Source organism: Muscardinus avellanarius (genome assembly GCF_963383645.1).
Source record: "Muscardinus avellanarius genome assembly, chromosome: 9".
Taxonomy (NCBI): Eukaryota; Metazoa; Chordata; class Mammalia; order Rodentia; family Gliridae; genus Muscardinus; species Muscardinus avellanarius.
Genome location: NC_137795.1, coordinates 63710651 through 63728030, shown reverse-complemented (window position 1 = coordinate 63728030; position 17380 = coordinate 63710651). Strand labels below are relative to the sequence as shown.

The 17380-nt window shown below is 35.7% G+C and overlaps 1 protein-coding gene across 2 annotated transcripts in view; it reads right to left on the bottom strand.

Moving 5' to 3' along the window:
- The window catches only part of ANKIB1 (ankyrin repeat and IBR domain containing 1), a gene marked incomplete at both ends in the record, with an annotated part of 149718 nt that overhangs the window by 39089 nt on the left and 93249 nt on the right, over positions 1-17380 (bottom strand). For both annotated transcript variants that reach the window (XM_080701377.1, XM_080701378.1), the window contains 3 exons: positions 1206-1350; positions 8644-8732; positions 9891-10099. In XM_080701377.1, coding sequence (XP_080557503.1) covers positions 1206-1350; positions 8644-8732; positions 9891-10099 — 443 coding nt within the window. The remainder of the gene's footprint in view (positions 1-1205; positions 1351-8643; positions 8733-9890; positions 10100-17380) is intronic.

Sequence of the window (17380 nt, the reverse complement as noted above, 5' to 3'; positions counted from 1 at the left end):
AAAAATCTAAGAAGGGAAAAAGTGATGATTACTCTAGTAATGATACAATTTTATAACTTATTTTCTTTAAAGACCAGGTAAAAACTTACAAGTGAAATAGAATCTTATATATAATTATTAGGTGTATTAAAACAGTTTGTTTGTTTGTTTATTTATTGTGCTGGGGATTGAACCCAGGGGCATTCTTTATTTATTTATTTTTGCAGTACTGGGAATGGAACCAGGGGCTACACCCTCAGCCCTATTTTTTTATTCTTTATTTTGAAACAGGGTCTCAATGAGTTGCAAAGGGCCTCACTAAGTAGCTGAGGCTATCTGCAAACCAGGATCCTCCTGTCTAGACACCCCACAAATGCTGGGATTACAAGTGTGCGCCACCATGCCCAGCTCGAACCCAGGGGCATTTTACCTCTGAGCTACACCTCCAGCCCAATTTTTTATTCTTTATTTTGAAACAGAGTCTCACAAAGTTGCAGAGGACCTCACTAAGTGAAACCAGATCCTCCTGTCTCATCCTTCCAAGATTACAAGTGTGTGCCACAACACCCAGCTAAAACAGTTAAGTAGCACCTCAATAATAACATGAGAATTAATATTTCCTTTGTTAAAGAAGCAGAGCTTCTACTTTAAAAGTATATATTATGGCTCAGACTAAAAAAAATCTGCACACAGCCATTAAAATATAACTTTAAAACATATACTCAAAAATGACAATAACTAGCATATGCTTCTAAATAAGTCTTGAATGAAAATAAAGAATAGAGAAAAAACTCAAAAAAACATTATAATTTGTTATATGAAACTATTAGATGGAATAAAGATTTCTAAAGTTAAATTTCAAAGTTAAATATTTTTATTTTTAAATGCTTGTTTTTAGTAGTATAAAATATTTTGGAAACTTTTAGGTATCATCTACTTTGAACATTATCTTGATCGATGAATCATAAAGGTCTAACAGGCAAATGAGTAAACAGTTCTGAACAATATAATTTTTTTCAACCTCTATGTTAACCTTTCACTTTTCTTTCTATTCTCATTATTAAATAATGCTTTGGTTAAAAAATTTAATGATATCGTTCCTTTGTGTAATTTTTCTAAGACCATTAGATTATGTTTCCAAGAATAAAACAAACACAAGTAACATCTGTTATAAAAACTTAACAAAATTAAAAGTATGGAACTCAGACACCCAATTAACAGCATACCTTAATGTCAAATTGTAGGTATCGTTTGTCCATCTCCTTAGAGACTACACTTTCTATGATATCCACAGGCACAAGTTGAAAGCAATCATATGCAGGGCAGAAAATGTTGTGAGCTTCACCTTCTTGAATTTTCAGATTCAAAAATCTATTAAGGTGAGAAATTGATAGAAAAAGGGAAAGGCTATAACTTATTTGTACATTCTATTTTTTTTTATGCTGAATTTTCTGTTAAAGTATAATTAAGATAATGCCAACAAGGGCTGGAGGTATTGTTCAGTGGTGCAGTGTGTACTGCCTACACACACATTAGGCCCTGGGGTTTAATCCCCAGGGCACAGTGCAACACATACACACACACACACACACACACACCCTAACAAAGTGTGAAATATTAACTGTAATACTTAGGACCTGTTTAGCTATTCTTTTTATATGTGTGTATATGTTTATATATATATATATATATAGATATATGTACAAATACATTTGAATGTATGTTTCTATTTCGCTTTCTTGTCTAAAAATTTAAAACACTTATTTAACATTAAAAATTTCAGAAATGAGTGGCTTAGAAAGGCAATAGTTAATTCTCAATTCTATCTTTAGATAATAGGGGGCACAAAATTAAAGATATTTTGTGGTACACTAGAACATAACATTTTTTAAAGAAAAGGGTTTCTCCATATATCTCATTTTGATAAATATTATAATAAATCCTTTGTCCTGCTCTAGGTATAGCCTAGTAAGGAAAAGGTATCCTTTAGAGTGGCAGTAATCCAGTCCAAGGGACCAGGATTTTGTATTTGAAAATCTACGTCTTAGCTTGATGACCTCAAGCAATTTAGTAACTGTTCCAAGCCTCAGTTTCACCATATATAAAATGTAGATAATAATATACACTTTCCAGGGCTGTCACGCAGGTTATAAATGTGAAATATCTTCGTTGCCTAATACTGAGGAAGAATTCACAAATGTTAACAAAGAGTTATTGCTGCTATTCTTTAATATTTCCTGTAGAAAATAAAAAAAAACAAATTTCTGAAGTCTGGACTAGTGGGTTTAACACTTAAACCTAGAGAAAATAAATAGAAAACAGGACAATTAAATCATAACTCTCTAGCTATCAACAGTTTGATCATTCCATTGACTGTATCTTTTTCCTACGGCTCCCAGCTTTTTAATTCCATCATATTTAGTAGGAAAGAAATAATCAACCTTCTTGAGACCTCACCGGGTCTGCTCTCTCTTCTCCCACCTTCACACCCTCTCCGTGGCACGTCACAGGAAAGAGTCCCAGGCTGTCCTCTCGTAAAGGTGCACCGGCCCCACCAGCATTTGAGCTGTTTGCTTTCTTCCCACTCACTTCATTGAAGGAGTCCTTCCTCTTTTCCCAACTGACTAATAAGCAAATCCTCTGACCAGCTTTGGGACCTGCATTATCCTACAACCTATTTGTTTCCTTTCTCCTCATCTAAAAGCTTTTACCTTGAGCACAATAAACATGCTCAAGTTTTGCCATCTTGAACTTCTTTCCAGCCAAACAACTTTTTAGTTCTGCGTTTTCCCCTTTTACATCAATAACTGTTGCCAAAATAGTTTATGATGATCTGTCATTCTCTCTCCAAGTCCATCACATCTGCTTTTCAACCTGCCGCACTCTGGCTTTCATCACCTCTTCACTGAATGGCTGGATCTCAACAGGACCACAGTGACCACTAGACCACTTTTTATCTCACTTTTTATCTTGACTTCTTTGAAGCATCATACACTGCTCAAATGTCTGTCAAATTCTCTCTTCCCTATGGCTTCTTGAAATTATTTTTTTTCTTGGAATTTTTTTACCTCTTCTTTTCTTGTCCATTTTAAAATAATTTTATGGGTGCATTGTAACTACACATCATAGTGAGGTGCCAAGTGACATAAACATGCACACAACACTTGATGTGTTTCCCTCCAGACCCCACCCTGTCCGGCCCCGCTCCCTGTACACTGGTGCCTTTTTGCTCCTGATCCCTTATATTTCATTATTTCTCAGATTTCTACCCCTTCCCATTTGATACAACCTCCCTCAGTGGTCTGAACACATCTAACTTAAAATGTATGCCAATGGCTAAAAGCTCACATATCTTTTCTTAGCTATATACTTGATTATATACATATTATTTTCATTTAACTGTCCCATAGGCATGTAAAAATCTCCCCTTCTATTTTCAGTATCATTTAAAAACTATACTGTCTCCACAAAACTCTGATATATTCCAACAAAAAGGCATTTAACACTTCAGTTCGCCATAAAAGATTACCTGTATTAATCAAGGTCAGAAAAAATATTTTCACAGAGGATGAATGAAGCATTCAGGGGAATGTTGCAGAGTAGCAGTTCTCAAAATATGTATGGTCTAAGCCGGGCCTGGTAGCACATGCTTGTAACTCCAGCATTTGGGAGGCTGAGACAGGTGGATAGTGGTTTGAGAACAGCCTCAGCTACTTAGTGAGGCCCTTTGCAACTCAGTGAGACCCTGTTTCAAAATAAAGAATAAAAAATAGGGCTAGAGGTGTAGCTCAGAGGTAGAATGCCCCTGGGTTCCATTCTCAGTACTGAAAAAAGAAAAGAAAGAAAAAAAAAAAGTATGGTCTATGGAACTGATGGTTGGCTCAAAGAAAAGTTGAAGTAGTAAGGACATATATCTGCTTTTTTCTTTAAATACTATTTTATTTGAAAAAATGACTACAATGATTATTAAACTTGAGTAAATGGCAGACTTTAAAAAAGTTGAATTTGGAGCCAGGTGTGGTGGTGCACACTTGTAATCCTGGCGCTTGGGAGGCAGAGACAGGAGGATTACACAGGTTCGAAGCCAGCCTCGCTGGCTTAAGAGACCCTGTTTCCAAATAAAATTATACAAATAGGTCTGGGTGTGTAGCCCAGAGGTAGAAGGGCTTCCAGGAATCCCAGTACCACCACCACAAAAAAAAAAAAAAAAAAAAAAAAAAAAAAAGTTGATAAGAATCAGGCTTTCAAAGTAAAAGTGAACTCTGAAAAAACTTTGTTATAGTGAATGTGGCAACTTCTTATTATGAGACTTTTCTGATGGGATTTGTGGTGAGATTATTGTGATTCTTCACTATATTTATGCATAGGCAAATGTCAATGTTGGAAGATATACAAAATTTAGGAAAACAGTATTTTTCAGATGATCAATGAACAATGTTACAAAACCATACATGCATAAAAGACCTGGTACCAGATTTTACCCTGCAATTAACTATTAAAAACTTTTTCTGAGTTTTGATGTATATCAGAGAGTATTCATAATTATATGAACATTTTTAAACGTATTTCTCTCTTTTCCATCTATATATTTGTGCAAAGTCTGATTTTCTTTTTATATACCAGTAAAGCCAATATATCATGATAGACTGCATGCAGAAGCAGATCTGAGAATAAAACTGTTTTCCATTAAGCTAGACATTAAAGCAATTTGCAAAAAATATAACAACTGTCACTCTTCTAACTAAATTTTTGGAAAAACATTTTGTTCATAGTAAATGTTATTTATGTTAATATAAAATGGGATTGTTGTTGTTGTTATTATTATTGTTTAGTTCAGGGGATTGAATCGAGGGGCATTCTACTTTTAAGCTACATCCACAGCCCTATTTTATCTTATTTTATTTTTTTGATAGTTCTGGAGTTGGAACCTAAGGGCATTCTACCTCCAAGCTATTTTTTTCTATTATTTTCTATTTTTTTCTATTATTTTTATCTATTATTTTCTACCCCAACCCTATTTTTTATTCTTTATTTTGAAACAGGGTCTCACTGAGTTGCAGAGGGCCTCACGAAGTAGCTGAGGCTGTCCGTGAACCCAGATCCTCCTGTCTCAGCCTCCCAAGTACTGGGATTACAATCATGCACCACCACGCTCAGCTTATTTTTTTGTTTTGAAATAAAATATAGCCAGGTTGATGAGTCCTTCTAACTTGCTGAGGCTGTCCTTGAACCTGCAATCTTCCTGTCTCAGTTTCCCAAGTACTGGGACTGCAGGTGTGTGCCACCATGCCTGGCTTATTATTATTATTTTAATGAATTAATGAATACTAAACATTTTTAGTGTTAATTTATAATATTGTACATATGGATATAAGCCATAAAACAAATCTCTTTGAAGTACTCAACAAATTTTAAGAATATAAAGGGGTCTTAAAACTAAGTTAGAGAACTGTTAACTATAGCCTTCCCTTTTAAAAAAGAATCCCTTCTTTTTCTATAAATAGTTAATACTTATAGTCCCCTTCCAAAGTAGTTTGCTTAGACATAGTTACTAAATGATAATGCTTTGAATTTATGTATTCTAAATGCACCAGAACATGAATTATCTCTGGGGAGTTAAATGGCAGAACTGAGAAGATCTCATTTATCAGTTTCCTGTTAGCCATATTATTAATTCTCAAGACACAACTTTTTACTAAATTTATGAGTAGAACATGAAGCCCCTGAGTGTCAGTAAAAATACAGATGGGGAAATTTTTACCTATGTTTTTATCTCATAGATCAGCTTCACAGATCCTACCAGAGAGAGGCTCTCTGCTATTACAATGCTTAGGAAGATATTAAGTGTGAGTGATTATCATATGCCTTGTTCTAAGCATTTATATAAACTGACAACAATCCTATCAAGTACTTACTATTATCACCACTCTATAAATTAAGAAACTGAGGCACAGGCAGGTTGTCACCTTCCTAAATAAACAATTAGTAGAGTTGAAATTCACAACCCAGAGCATAGTATATCCAGAACCTGAGCCCTTATCCTAAATATTAGAAATGAAATTCTAGTCTGGGTAGAGAATAATAATCCCTATAACTTAAGCCCTTGGCAGAGATACTTCAAAGCATCTGGCTGGATTGATAAGATAGAGGAACTGGGGAGAGTAAGATAGATTGAGGGGCTGTCAAATATCTAAGGACCATTAAAAACTCTTCATTTTTAGATAAGCATTTCTGTTCTATATACCTGTATAAAGATTGCAATTAATTTAAAAATGATTTTATCAACATGAATCACCTAGTATGAAATTTGTTCTACTGGTGTTTGATTTGACAGGAATTGGCATGGTAGGATAGAGAATCCTAGGGTGGCTGGTAAGATACTAAGGAAAACAATAATTAGATCTTTCAAAGTTAAATCTTACCATAAATTTATTACAGCTAGTCTGTGATGAGTATGGGAGATGGTTCCTGTGATACGAGTTAGGTGAGGAAGGTCAAGTAAGTTGAAAAAAATTCAAGTAATTCCTGGGAAAGCTCAGTTTTCACTTATGAACCAAGGCCAAGAGCTGCAAACTTGGTAAAACCCAGGTAATAATTCCTAGTACAGTAGAGTTAACAGTTTTTAGTTAATTAATTTAGTAGTATGGGGATTGAACCCAGAGGTATTCTGCCTCTGAGCTATGCCCCCAACCCTATTAAAAAAAAATTTTTTTTTTTGAATCTTGAAACAGGGTCTAAGTTGCTGAGGTTGGCTGCAAACCTGCAATCTTTCCATCTCAGCCTTCTAAGTACTGTGATTACAGGTGTGTACCACGATGTCTAGCCAGTGAACAATTTTAAGCTAAATAAAGTACTATACCTGGGAAGACTTTCTGCTTTCATAACTGGGCCAAAGACTACTTTAAACTATGAGCAATGGCCCTGGCAGGTTATTCATCTGTATCAGCTACATTAATTATACTCTAATAAAGTGTAGTTGTTGTTTTATAAAAAACAGATATTCTTATTTATTTGGAATTCTCAAGTGACAATTGTTTTTCCACCCTCCAAAAAAAAAAAAATCTTGCCTTGAAATTCTATTTTGAAAAACAGGGAAAAAATAATGTACTAAAAATGAAACCAGAATAATACTTTGGTAGATTACCTGTGGATTTGGGGGTAGGGAAATAGTGTGGGAGAATAAGGGGAAGGCAGAAAAAGAAAGGCAGGAGGAATTCAAGGAGAAATGGAAACTTTTGAGTATGATGGATATAAATTATCTTGATTGTAGTGATGGTTTCACCGGTTTATATCAAAGTTTGTCAAATTATTTTTTATTATTATTATTATTATTATTATTATTATTATTATTATTATTATTATTTTGGTGGTACTGGGGTTCCTGGAAGCCCTTCTACCTCCGGGCTACACTCCCAGACCCAATTTTACATTTTTATTTGGAAACAGGGTCTCCTAAGCCAGCGCGCGCGGCTGGCTTCGAACCTGCGCGATCCTCCTGTCTCTGCCTCCCAAGCGCGGGGATTACAAGCGTGCGCCACCACGCCCGGCCGAATTGTTTATTATTTTTAAATTTACTAACTTATTTTTGTGGTTACTGGGGATGGAACCCAGGAGCATTCTACCTTCCAGCTACACCCCAGCCCTAGTTTTTATTCTTTATTTTTCTGAAACAGCGTCTCACTGAGTTGCAAAGGGCCTAAGGAGCTGAGGCTGTCTGTGAACCGCGATCCTCCTGTCTCAGCCCCCTGAATGCTGAGATTATAAGTGTGAGCCACCATGTATGGCTCTAGTTATTTACTTTAAATATGTGGTTTAATGTATGACAACTGTACCCCAACAAAACAAAATCCAGGAAATACACTCAAGTTCTTTCTTGTTCTCTTACCCACATGGTATTCCCCAGCTCCCTATACTTTAGTACCCAGTACTCTATGAAAATAAATAGTTTGAAAACTTAATTTTAAGACTTCCCTATACTCAGCTGGGTGTGGTGGCATATGCTTGTAATCACAGTACTTGGGAGGCTGAGACAGGAGTATCTCACGTTTGAGAACAGCCTCAGCTATTTAGTGAAGTCATCTCCAACTTAGTGAGATCCTGTTTCAAAATAAAGAATAAAAAACAGGGCTGTGGGTATCGCTCGGTGGTAGAATGCCCCTGGGTCCAAGCCCCAGTACTTTGAAAAAAAATTTTTTTCCCTCTACTAATAACATACAAGATATTGTATTGGTCACTATTCTGATCTTCATTTGTTTACAAACTTTTCTTGAAAAGAGCAACGATAAAAAATTCAGAGAAATCAGAAAAACAAATGCTTAAAAATTATGGGACTGAATAATTGATCTTTGATATTTATGTATAAGATTAAACATGTACAGAAAATGCTATGTAAATTAAACTACTACAAAAAATTACTTCGATATACTTGCTTTGTTTAAAAAATATCATATATTAAGCTAAATAGCATTAAAGTAGCTGGAAAGATGTCAAAATGAGAAAAAAATTCTTCTTTAGTAGTAAAGTATAATACGTTTCAGTATAACTCTGAAACAAATATAAATGATCCATATCATTAAATATTGAGAGCAAGCTTTTTTTTTTATTTTTTAAACCAAGTCAGAATGCTACCAATCAGTAAGAGATGCTAGCTGTTCATATACTCACGACTCCCAACATCCTCTACAAAAGTCGTGTCCACAGGGCATGTCCACTGGGTCTTCAAACACAGAAATGCTGCACATACAAATGTCACACTGGAGAAGAACAACAATGACTTCAGAGTCATATTTTGGAGAGGGAACAATACATTCATTTTGTTTATTAGTATAAAGGCAAAAATTTTAGTACAGTAATTACAAATTTAGAAAGTTAAATATTTCAAGGTTATGAGGCTAGCTGGATGTTAAAAGTGCCTATCTTTCATTAACAAATACCATGACTACCACGTTATAAACAAATGTGGGATTTAAATGTTTTAATGCAAAAGTCAAATTCCATATAGGGATTAATCAGCATTTGTACATTCGGAAAAGAAAATATAAGAAACAAATCATTACAAAAATCTAAGACAAAGATTCCATTGAGTGATGCAAAATAACCACTTTAATAGCATGTCCTTAACCCTGCATATACTCTGGACAGTCTATAAAAGGTAACCTTGTGTTTTTAAAATAGCAACTGAAGATCTTAAGAGTAACAATATAAGGCTTTTTAAAGCAAGGAATCCTGCTGAAAAACTATGTATCGTCTCAAAAATGACTGGACTAGAGGCAAATTTTATGTTACAGCTGAGGAGATATAGGATTCTGTTTCTAAAATGGCCAAGAAAAACAAGGAGTGCTTTCATATTAATCATAAATTTCTAGTGGCTAAACCATTCAAGAAACATCAAAACTTCCTACACAGCACACCATGCTATGCCAATTAAAAACCCCCCACAAGGGGAGTACTGTTCCTTAATAAAAACGAAACATTATGGAGATGCATCTAAATGCAAAACTCTAAAAACTTTGCTGAAACAAATATATGATCATCAATATACTGCAAATGTTAAAATCAGTAGTTTTCAAGAAATTATAGATTTTTGTAGTTTTGATTTAAAGTATATATCATAGATTCAATTTTTAATATTTAGAATGGGGTATTTAAACATACTAAAGCTTTTAGGTAAAAATATAGTAAATGATTTCCATAAACTGTTTTGTGTTTTGATGAGCAAAGAAAATCTTTCAATCTATAGTTTAGAGATCAGAAAAAATATTCTGTGATAATATTTACCAAAGCATGAAATTAATTGAACCTTTAAAGAAAGGTACAAGATTCAATTACAAGAATACAACCAGATGCACTATAAAATAATATAAAAGATGAAACACAAAGCTATGAGAAGTACACTGTATACTAAACCATACCAAACTGGTGTCTAAATCCCCAGGAGATAAACTGATTTCATCAGGAGAGGTGACAGAAGAACGGGTAGTCCTTGGAGTTCTTGGAGAAGGGAGCGTGTCCCAGGCATTATACCCACTTGGTGGTGGAGTTGGCATTTGAACACCCGAACGTTGGCAACAATTCTCTGGATTAGACATCCAAGCTTCAAGTAATTTCTCCCTGTCCCAGTCTTTAAGAAAAATGAAATTGATATCTCTCAAAGACCAGAAACTATGGTAAAATTTAAAAGCTGCATAAAGCAAAAGAAACAGTGAGGATAAATTTAAAAGATATGTCATCTAAGGAAAAATGTAGTATTTATATAAGTCATAACTGCGACTGAATAATAACTATGTTCAATTTATTAACATTTTTAAACAGAATTTAAACTGCTTTATATCCTAATGGGCTTAAAACAGTATAAATATGTACAATAAGTTCAAAACTATCAATAGTTTTGAACAAAACAGATGATACATTACTATTAGAATTTATTAAATTTTTATTGGTGTAAATTTTAATTTAGCCTTTTTACTTTTTATATGTAATTGGCCTCATTAGTATAAGTTGCAAAATGATTGTAGTCACTATAAACATGTCAAAATATCAATAGCAGGTCCTAAAAAATCATGAGATTAACAGCGTGAAAGCAGAAAGGACTTCCCACAGAATCTGGGTTATAAACAGAGTTTTAGTAAATTAGGTATAAATTCTGTATTACTTAAGCTGAAATCTGACTTAACTAAAAAAGGCTAATTTTCATAATGTGCTTTTATTTTTATTTATAGTCTCATATCATATCATATTGACAATGATATACCTGCACACAGCACTTGGTTCCTCCTCCTTAGCTCCCCATTTCCCACCTTCCCAATAGTGTACTGAGATTGACGCTGGTATATATACATAGTTGATGGTAGTATATCTGGAGCCCCTCTGGTATCCCAATTACTCCCTAGTTTGCACATATTAGAGAAGACATATGACCCTTCACTTTCTGTGATTAGCTTATTTCACTTAACATAATGTTCTCCAGGTCTTCCCATTTTCTTGCATATAACTTTTTTTGTTGTTATTGTTACTGGGGATGGAACCCAGGGGCATTGTACTGCTGAGCTACACCAGCAGTGTGATTTTTTATTCCTTATTTTGAAACATGGTCTCACTAAGTTGTGGAGACTCACTAAGTAGCTGAGGTTGTCCGTGAACCATGATCCTCCCCGTCTTCGCCTCCTAAGTACAGGGATAATAATCATGTGCCACCACACTCGGCTACTTAAAAAAACCATTGTTTTACCATGAACACTTAAAAAATGGCCAAGTGAATCATGACCATGATAAAGTCTAAAGCCATAAAAAACTAACCCTATAAAAACAATATATCCAATATTTTGCTAGGTGTTTTACACACATCATTTAATTTATTCCTCCCAGCAAACTTTTCAGTCATTATTTAGGTGAAGAAACTAAGACCTTGTAAGTTTATATAATTTGCCCAAGTTGACATAGAGACTTAAAATCTCCTCTGTGTTCTTTCCAGTATTACAAACTATTTCTCAAGTATACTAAAAGGGGTAAACTTATTCACTGTAGATCCTTTCTATAAAATCTGAGAACTCAAAATACAGTTAGCTGGGTATGGTGTCGTACAACTCTAATCCCAGAACCTGGGAGGCTAAGACAGGAGATTGCCTATTCAAGGCCAGCCTGAGAAACTTAGGCCCTCATCAACTTAGCAAGATCTTGCTTCAAAATTTAAAAATGAGTCCAGGTGTGGTGGTGCACGCTTGTAATCCCAGCATTTGGGAGGCTGAGACAGGAGGATCACATAGGTTCGAAGCCGGCCTCAGCTACTTAGTGAGTCTCTCAGTAACTTAGTAAGATCCTGTTTCTAAATAAAGTATAAAATAGGTCTGGGAATATAGCCTGGAGGTAGAAAAGCCCCTGGGTTCTGACCTCAGTAACACACACACACACACACACACACACACACACACACACACACTTAAAAAATGAAACAGGCAGGGCTTGGGGGTGGGTAGCTCAGATGTAGAATGTTCTGGGTTTCATTCTCCAGTACCACAACAAAACACAAACAGCTATGGGAAATTTCTATATAAGTGTTTTTGAACTATATTAAAGCAATGTATTTGGCAGTTTAACAGGGTAAGCATGATTTAGACATGCAATGAAGATTAATGTTGTGTGTTTTCAGTCAAGAAAACCACAAGTGCAAAAACTTAAATAGTTCTGTAAAACTGCAGTCTAGGATGTTGTGGTTTGGGAAGATGGGAAGTAACACAGGAAATACGGGTTAGATTACATAAGGGAAGAAAAATCTAATTACTGAAAAGAATTGCACAGGAACAGACTTCAGAAAATGTATCCTGATAACCATCAATGTTCTGATAAATCATTACTTTTAAGATCATGGCCTGTGTGCAATATGTCTCTTTTTGTGGTTCTGCAAACTATCTTCTAAATTCTGCATATTTCAAATAGTGTGGTAGAGAGCTGGGTGTGGTGGTGCATATTGATAATCCCAGTACTTAGGAGACTGAGACAGGAATATCTCAGGTTCAAAAACAGCCTCAGCAAGTAGTGAGACATTTATCAGCCTAGCTCAGGAGCACAATGTCCCTCCATTCAATCCCCAGCCACACACACTGCAGGAGAAATAGGCACTTTCTATCTGTATGGAAAGTTAATATGTAAATGTAAAATAGGCATTTATATTTCTTTAAAAGGTCTATGAGTTTTGTTTCCAAAATATATGACATAGAATTTGGCAACGTTTTAGCTGGGCCTGGTAGTGCACAACTGTAATACCAGTTTTTGGGAGACTGGTTCAAAGCCAGCCTTAGCAATTTAGTAAGACCTTGTTTCCAAATAAAAAATAAATTAAGGCTGGGGGTGTAACATAGAGGTAGAATGTCCCTGGGTTGAACCCCAGCAGTACCATCACCACCAAAAAATAAGTAGATTAAATAATTAATTTTTAAAAAACAAATCTTTGGAGGCCAAAACAGGAGGATCAGAGGTTTGAGGCCAGTACATGGTAACTTACTATAACTTTGCTTCAAAATAAAAAGTAAAGAAGGGCTGGGGAGTATAGCACAGAAGTAGAACACCTCTAGGTTCAATTCTCAGTACCCCCACCTCCTCACATAATTAGCAAATAGGCTGGGTACAGTAAAGCGTGCCCATAACCCTAGTCCCTTGAAAGCTGAGACAGGAGGATTGCAGGTTCAAAGTCGGCCTCAACAATTTAGCAAGGCCCTTAGCTACTTAGCGAGATCCTGTTTCAAAATAAAAAATAAGATAGGGCTCTGGGTGCAGTTGAGGTTGATCTCTGGTATTGTACACGTGCATGTGCGCATGTGCGCGCGCGCGCGCACACACACACACACACACACACACACAAGGTGATAAATAAACCTACTGAAACTAAACCAAGAGGATACAGAAAACTTAAACAGAAAAATAACAGGCAGAGAGTGAGAGAGAGAGAAGAGAGAGAGAGAGAGAGAGAGAGAGAGAGAGAGACAGACAGACAGACAGACAGACAGACAGAGACAGACAGCAATAAAGAGCCTTCCTGCAAAGAAAAGTCCAGCACCAGACAGATTCCTGGCTAAATTCTGTAAAACCTTTAAAGAAGAACTAAGCCCAATGTTCCTCAAATTATTCATGGAAAAAAAAGAGATGGAATAATTCTAAACAAATTCTACAAAGACAGTATCACCTTGATATCAAAACTGAATAAAGATACCTCAAGGAAAGAAAATTCAATCCCCAGTACTCAAACACACATACACAAAATGTAATTCACCATATAAATAGAACCAAGGATAAAACTCAAATGATCATCATAATAGATGCAGAAAAAGTATTTGAAAAAATCACCGGGCGTGGTCCCACAAACTTATAATCACAGTACTTGGGATGCTGAGACAGGAGGATCGCAGGTTCATGGACAGCCTCAGCTACTTAGTGAGGCCCTCTGCAACTTAATGAGACCCTGTTTCAAAATAAAATAGGGCTACTATTTATAGGTGTGTAGCATGGAGGCAGAATGCCCCTGGGTTCAATCCCCAGTTCCTCAAAAACAACAACAAAAAGTATTTGACAAAAATCCAACACCCTTCAAATTAAAAATACCAAAAAAACTAAGGATAGAAGAAATTTATTGCAACAATATGAAGACAATATACGATAAACCCAAAGCAAACATTATACTGAATGGGTAAAAATGAAAGTGTTCCCTTTATAATCAGTAACAAACTGAACATAGTGGTACAAGCCTGTAATCCTAGTACTTTGGAGGCTGAGACAGGATTGCAGGTTTGAGGCCAGACTCAGCACCTTAGTGAGGCCTGTTTCAAAATAAATAAAATAGGGCTGGGGGTAAAACAATAAAATAAAACCGGGAATAAGGCAAGTATACCCACTATCGCCATTCCTATTTAATATAGTTCTTGAAATCTTAGCCAGAAAAATTTGGCAAGAGAAGAAAGAAACACTGAAATTATCTCTGTTTGGAGATGACATGATTCTATATTTAGAAGATCAAAAAAAAAAAAACTCAATCAGAAGACTTCTAGAGCTGATAAATTCAGCAAAATAGTAGCTGAGTACAAAATCACTTTACAAAATTCAACAGTTTTTTTTTTACACATCAACCATGAATCCACTGAAAAAGAAACATGGAAAACAATTCCATTCACAATAGTCTAGAGGAAAAAAAAAAAGAAGTAACTTTGACCAAGGATGCAAAGGACTGCCACAATGAAAATTATAGACACTAAAGAAAGAAATGAGCCGGGCATAGTGGTGCATGACTGTAATCCCAGTACTTGGGAGGTTGAAACAGGAGGAATGCAGGTTCAAGAACGGCCTTAGCAAGTAGTGAGACTCTTACCAACCTAGAGAGACCTTGTTTCAAAATAAAAATAAATTAGTGCTGAGGGTATAGGTTGGAGTTAGAATGCAACTGGGTTCAATCCCCAGTAACACAATAATATACATACATACATACATACATACATACATACATACATACAATGATAAAGAAATGGAAGAGGACCTCAAAAGATGGAAAGATCTCCCATGTCTTTGTCAAAATTGTCATACTACCATAAGTAATCCACAGATTTGATGCAATCTCTATCAAAATACCAATGATATTCTTTACAGTACTAGAAAAAAAAAGTCCTAAAATTCATATGGAAAACAAAAGACCCAGAATAGTAGAAACAGTTCTGAGCAATAAGAACCATACTAGAAGCATCACAGTACCTTAAGTTATTATACTAAAGAGTTACAGTAATAAAAACAGCATGCTGCTGACATAAAAACACAGACCAATGGAATAGAAGAAACATGAATCTGCATACTTACAGCCAGATGATTTTCAACAAAGGAGTCAAAAACATATACTGGAGAAAAGACAGCCTTTCAACAAATGTTGCGGGAAAACTGAATATCCTTATGTAAAAGATTGAAATTAGACCCCAACCTCTCACACTGCACTACAGTCAACTCAGGATGGTTAAAACCCTAGAAATTAGACCAGAAATGCTGCAATTACTTGAACACTGGACCAACTCTTCAACATACAGACACTGGTAAAGACTTCCTCAATAAGTCCCCAAAGCTTGAGAAAAAATATCAAAAACCAGTAAGTGGACTAGCATCAAACAAAAATGCTTTTGTGCAGCAAAGGAAACAAACAAGAGTCTTAAGAGAAAGCCTACAGAATGGGAGAAAATCTTTGCCAGCTACTCCTCTGATAGAGGACTAATAACTAGAGTATACAAAGAACTTAAAAAACTTAACACTAAAAAACCCAAATAATCCCATTTTTTTTTAAAGGGGGGCAAATGAATTTAATACTTTAAAGAAAATGGAAATGGCTAATAAAAGGCAGGTGTGGTGGCTCACACCTGCAATCCCAGTATTTGGGAAGCTGAAACAGGAGGATCACAGGTTTGAAACCGGCTTCAGCAACTTAGAGAGGCTCTCAACAACTTAGTGAGACCCTGTTTCCAAACAAAAAATAAAATAAGGCTGGGGTATAGCTCAGAGGTAGAATGCCCCTGGGTTCAATCTCCTCCTACATGTGCACAATACAAACATGAAATAGCCAATAAATACATAAAAAATGTTCAATATCATTAGCAATCAGGGAAATGCAAATCAAAGCTATACTTAGATTCTACGTTAATTGAGAACGGCAATAATCAAGAATACAAACAATAGCCGGGCATGGTGGCGTGCGCTTGTAATCCCAGCATTCGGGAGGCTGAGATTGGAGGATCGCAGTTCGCGAACAGCCTCAGCTACCCCTTTGCAACCCACTGAGACTCAGTTTCAAAATAAAGAATAAAAAATAGGGCTGGGGCTGTAGCTCGGAGGTAGAAGGCCTCTGGGTTCCATCTCCAGTACGGCAAAAAAAAAAAAAAAAAAAAAAAAAAAAAAAAAAAAAAAAAAAAAAGAATACAAACAATATATTGACTTACATTCAATCAACAATTTAACTCTAGTGAAGTGTCACGTCATTTGTGGGAAAATGCTGATGGAACTAGAGAATACTATGCTGAGATCAGCCAGTCTCAGAAAGTCAAAGACCATATGTTTTCTCTCACTTTAAAGCTAGAGAGAAAAGAGCAAATAAAAAGGACTTCAGATAAATCAGACAAACAGTGTAAGAGTAGAAGGAGATTAGAGGAGAACAGTGTAAAGGGGCAAAAGGAGGCCTGATGAAGGAAACAGTTCAAATAACACTGTGTCCATTTAAGAAGGTATCCACTATCAGCACTAACATGTATGGGGAAGGGGTGAGTGACAGGACCAGGAGGGAAATAAAAAGCGCTCTGTGAATGTATATTTTTGCATCATTTTGAATCTCGCTATGATGAATAATTACAATTAAAATATATTAAGATACTAGAGAAATTCTTGTATTTCAATTATCATCTATTTACTGAAGTATTACAAAAACCTATTTCCTGCCCAAATGATTCTGAGCTCTAGACAATTTCTCCATTTGGTTTTCTCAAAGTCACTGCTTGCCACACAGTAAAGAACTAATTAGTAAGTGACTGAATTTCTGCTGAAGCCAAGGACATGATAAGCATCACTCATCAGGAGTGTTACACAGGAGTGCTGGGCAACATAATTAAACCAGACAGAAGATAAGAAAAAGGTGGGGGCAGAACTACCATGACTTACAAATGATATAATCACCCTTCTTATAATCCTAAAAAAAACTATGAGGGATGGTCTGGATATAATAAATGCTTCTTTTCTGGCAATTTTGAAGTAGCACCTAGCAGACCAACCCTCCTCCTATAAAATATAAATCACAACTATTTGAAGACAGTAGAGAGCAATCAAAAGCAGGTGGAAATTGAAGAGACAACTCTTGGCCAAATGAAGAGGCACTGCATGGGTGTGCGCTTCTCCACAT